The sequence below is a fragment of the Microtus ochrogaster genome, chromosome 18, assembly GCF_000317375.1.
Source record: "Microtus ochrogaster isolate Prairie Vole_2 chromosome 18, MicOch1.0, whole genome shotgun sequence".
Taxonomy (NCBI): domain Eukaryota; kingdom Metazoa; phylum Chordata; class Mammalia; order Rodentia; family Cricetidae; genus Microtus; species Microtus ochrogaster.
The window spans coordinates 67,349,865-67,354,020 of record NC_022020.1 but is presented as its reverse complement, the minus strand read 5'-3'; the positions used below and the strand labels follow the sequence as shown (position 1 = coordinate 67,354,020).

The 4,156-nt window shown below is 36.2% G+C and overlaps 1 protein-coding gene across 1 annotated transcript in view; it reads left to right on the top strand.

Annotated features, from left to right (window-relative positions):
• The window catches only part of Znf407 (zinc finger protein 407), a 364,962-nt gene that overhangs the window by 41,458 nt on the left and 319,348 nt on the right, over positions 1–4,156 (top strand). Inside the window, exon 3 of the mRNA XM_026783585.1 lies at positions 496–610. Coding sequence (XP_026639386.1) covers positions 496–610 — 115 coding nt within the window. The remainder of the gene's footprint in view (positions 1–495; positions 611–4,156) is intronic.

The window sequence follows — 4,156 nt, the reverse complement described above, 5'->3', positions numbered from 1 at the left end:
AGCTAGTTCCAGGACAGGCTCCAAAGCCACAGAGAAACCCTGTCTCGAAAAACCAAAAAAAAAAAAAAGAAAAGTGTTGTTGTGTCTGAGAAATATACTCAGTAATACACTTTGTAGATACCAGTGACCTTGTTTGTATTTGTGTTTTTAAAATGTTCAATTTTAGATAGGATATCTTCAAGAAACCTTTTTGTCAGTTGTATGAAAAATGTTTAACAATATTTAGCTTATAAAAGCTGCTTAGTGGCACTCAACTTTTGACTTTAAATCTTAGAAATGTTTTTGAGAGTTAGCAATATTCACTAAAACATTAAAACCACATGAGATATTTATGGGGTCAAGAAAGTTATAAATGAGTGCATGCATTTTGTTTTGGGGAAGAAATTCTTAATTTGATTGAAGGTTTAACTTAGGATTTGGTTTACCCTCCCTTTTAAAAGTCTGCTAGTAATGTGTTATCCACGTTCAATCTTACTTTGTGTTACATTTACTCAGGATCAAAACCATTCAAGTGCAAGATATGCCATTTCGCAACAGCTCAGCTTGGAGATGCCAGAAACCACGTGAAAAGGCACCTTGGGATGAGGGAGTACAAGTGTCACGTCTGTGGGTGAGTAAATTGAAGCCACCTCTGCTGTGGGGACCAGGAGCTGGCTGTGTGCGGGGTAGCTATTGTTTGAGAATTCAAAACTGATATGAGTAAGAGTGGCGAAAATTATGCTTGCGTATCCTCCTTTCCTTTGTTATGGTAAATTCCTTAAATACAGTTATGACATTCTTCTCCCACTTCTAATCCTGTGCTGAAGATGAGCAATTTTATGGGCTACAAGGTCAATTTGAACCTGTAATCTGTAAATTGACTAAATTATAGGATGTTCATTCACATTGCCAGAGAGAACTATAAATTCCATTTAAAGACAAAAAGACACCCCCCCCCAGATAATATAGCTTTAGGAGTGCATATGTATTTTTTTTCTTCTGCTATACTGTCTTAATTTTAATCACATTAATGGCTCTTTGGATAAATTGGACATATTCTGTAAGGAAAAACAAAAGATTTAATTTCAGATACCTGGTTACTGATCATTTGAGGGATGATGTGTAAAAACAGTGTATAATGTATTTTTGTGTCATGGGATTTCAAAATGAATTTCCGTTTTCAATTCATGGTTCTTTGTAGAGTCATTCATAGTGTTAATTGTCATTCAGGTATGTTACATTTAATAGAAAGCACTGAGGTACCTCAATGTAAAACTAATTAATTTAGCAGAAATGTTTAAAAGGTTTTAAAATGCTATGACATATATGGTGTATCATAGGACATTCAGAGGTGGATTTTAATACTCTACTTATTAAAATATATTTTAATGTTATTGTGCTAGAGAAATTAACGAATAAGTACATCATATAAAATACTTTATGTGAAACTTAAGAAATCTGCAATTCGTAGGTCCAATTAAATTATGCAGTGTGCATATATTATGCTGACGTGGGAGGCTCTCAGGTGTACATGGGCATGGAGACAGCCCTCAAGTCAAGAGCAGTGCTGTGTATTGCATGACACATGTTCCCAGGAGATGATTTCACTTTTTGACCCTTAAGAGAGTTTTACAAATAACTTTGCAAGCAATGTTATCAACCATGGTCTGTGATTTATTCGCTGGCCAAATTGATGGTTCAGTGACTTGCAGCTAAAGTAAATGAAGATGAACCTCTTCCCTGAAGCCACTCATGATCAGTTGGAGAACGAGTTCAGTTACTACTGAGTTTAGCTGCCAGGGTCAAGTCCCAAACGGTTCATTTTAATTTCTATAGGTCCTGTGATTTTAAAAGACAGTCATTTACTGTTCTTATCCTCTGAGCTGTAGGATGACCCCGACCACAGTGGAAATGTGCATTTGGAAGTAGTAAGCAATTTTTCCCCATTTGTGAAAAATAGGTAAATAGATTTTTGCACATTTGGTTTGTTCTATTTTTAAAATTAAGTTGCTAAGATATTAGAAAGATAAAAAAAGCTTTTTCAAAGAATCCTGTTTCATATAGTTAGTAGCAGAAACAGCTTATAATTTATTGGCTCTAAATGTATAATTTGAACACTGTCTCGTTCTTAGCTGATTGCTTTCTGAAGACAGAGGAAGTGTTCACTAGTAGTTTGTATCTGGTCACCAGGATAAATAGGAATGGTTTGAATCTTAGGTTTGCCACAGAGAGCTCCGTTTTGTGTGTGTGTGTGTGTGTGTGTGTGTGTGTGTGTGTGTGTGTGTGTGTGTAGATAAAACATTCTAGATTTCAGTATCTAGCTTTTAAAATTAGGGAAACCTTTAAACTTCTCCCCCAGTGGAATTATAGTTTTTTTTTTTCCTTTTTAAAAATAAGTTCAGTTTAAAAGCCACACACTCACACAGAGTTCACACAGAGTTAGTTTAGCGTGGTAGAGAGCCCGGAAGTGAGGCCAGGAGCTCTGAAGGAGGTCAGTGAGCTGAGAAGGATTGATCAGTGAGGTTGATCAGAACAATAATGAATTAGGAATTTAATGTTCAGGAAGGGGTTTTTGTGGTTCTGTGTTTTGTTTGTTAGGTATGGGGCTATCTTCAGTGGTTCTGTGTTTCGTGTGTTAGGTATGGGGACATCTTTGGTTCTGTGTTTTGTGTGTTAAGTATGGGGGTGTCTTTGTTTCATGTGTTGGTTAGGTATAAGAGTAACATAGAAGTTTAAATGGAAAACAAAACAAAAAAAGCAAGGACTAGTTCTTACTACTGACACTGGAGAATATTGGTGCATTAACATTGCTGACAGTGTCAATTCATTATCACTGATGGCTAAATAATCTCCCCAATGCTCAGTGGACCCATTAGTTCCTGAACATAAGCAGGCTATGCTGCATTTCTTCATTAGCTTTAATTGCTATAAATTTTACCTTTTACAAAACCATGCTTTAAAGGTAAAGTGATCTTTTGGGAGCATCAATTCTATAATTTTGTCACAAACAGAGGGTCCTGCACTGTTTCTTTTTCTCCAGTAGTTAATATCTTGGTCTCAGTCTTTTGAAATTTTATTAATGACCTCTTTCTTATCTGGTTATATATAGTTATTTATCTAATAGTCATGTTGAAAATGTGTAAAACATTGAGGCAGGCACATGCTTGAAATAACGGTCATAAAACTGAACTTTTTGCAGTAACCTTTTAGTTTTCTTATGGTGAAATTTGTGGAAATGGTGTGTTTTCATTGAATAAGTTTAATGTTATTGTAGCCACTGTTTGTATTGTTTGCCTGCCTTTCCTTGTCTTTATGTAGGAAGACTGTAGATCCACGAGGACTCTGTCGGAGAGTTCTCACTAAGACGCAGTTTTAGAATTCTGACTTGTCAACTTTAACATAACAATAGCATTTAAAATTGTTGCATCTGGATTTATGTTAATTTTTTTTTTTTTAAATCTTCAAGATCAGTAATTTGTTCTCTTACTTATCCTCTCCTGGCAAATGTTGGCCACAGTATGGCAGGGTTTAAATTACCTTTACGGAGGAGCTGAATCAGTTGAAAGTCGAGTTCCCATTGTCTAGCTGTGACTCAGGGTTGATGCTCTGCATAGGCAAGGTTGCTTTTCTCATGGTATGAACACGTTGCTGCACATTCCGTGTTTCAAAGCAGATAAAGAATAAAGCTGGTTCTTCCTCTTAATTCAAGAGAACAGAGTTTTGTTTGGTGATCTGTATAGCTGCTGTATTTAAAAACATTTATTTTATGCATGTGAGTGTTTTACCTTTATAATATCTGTTCAACTCATGCATTCTTGGTCCCTGGTGCCCATGAGGTTGGAATAGGGCTGGAGCTATGGATGTGGGTGATGGAATCCAGTCCAGGTCCCCTGAAGAGCAGGCTCTTCTTTACAGTGTATGATTAGGAGAGGAATTCTAGGCTCCCTGGCCGACGTGGAAGTCAGCTGTACTGTGATGGTGCTGAGTGGGCAAAAGCAGACACTGGAGCTTCTCTGCTCCAAAGTTGAGAGCTTACTCAGTACTTATGGGGCTAAAAATAGGCCAGACACATCTTTTTTATTAAATTCCCGATCCTATTTATTTATTTAGTTTAATTGTTAAGAATGAAAAATTTCATCCCCCAAATTTATTTTACACATTTAAATTTTTTTTATGT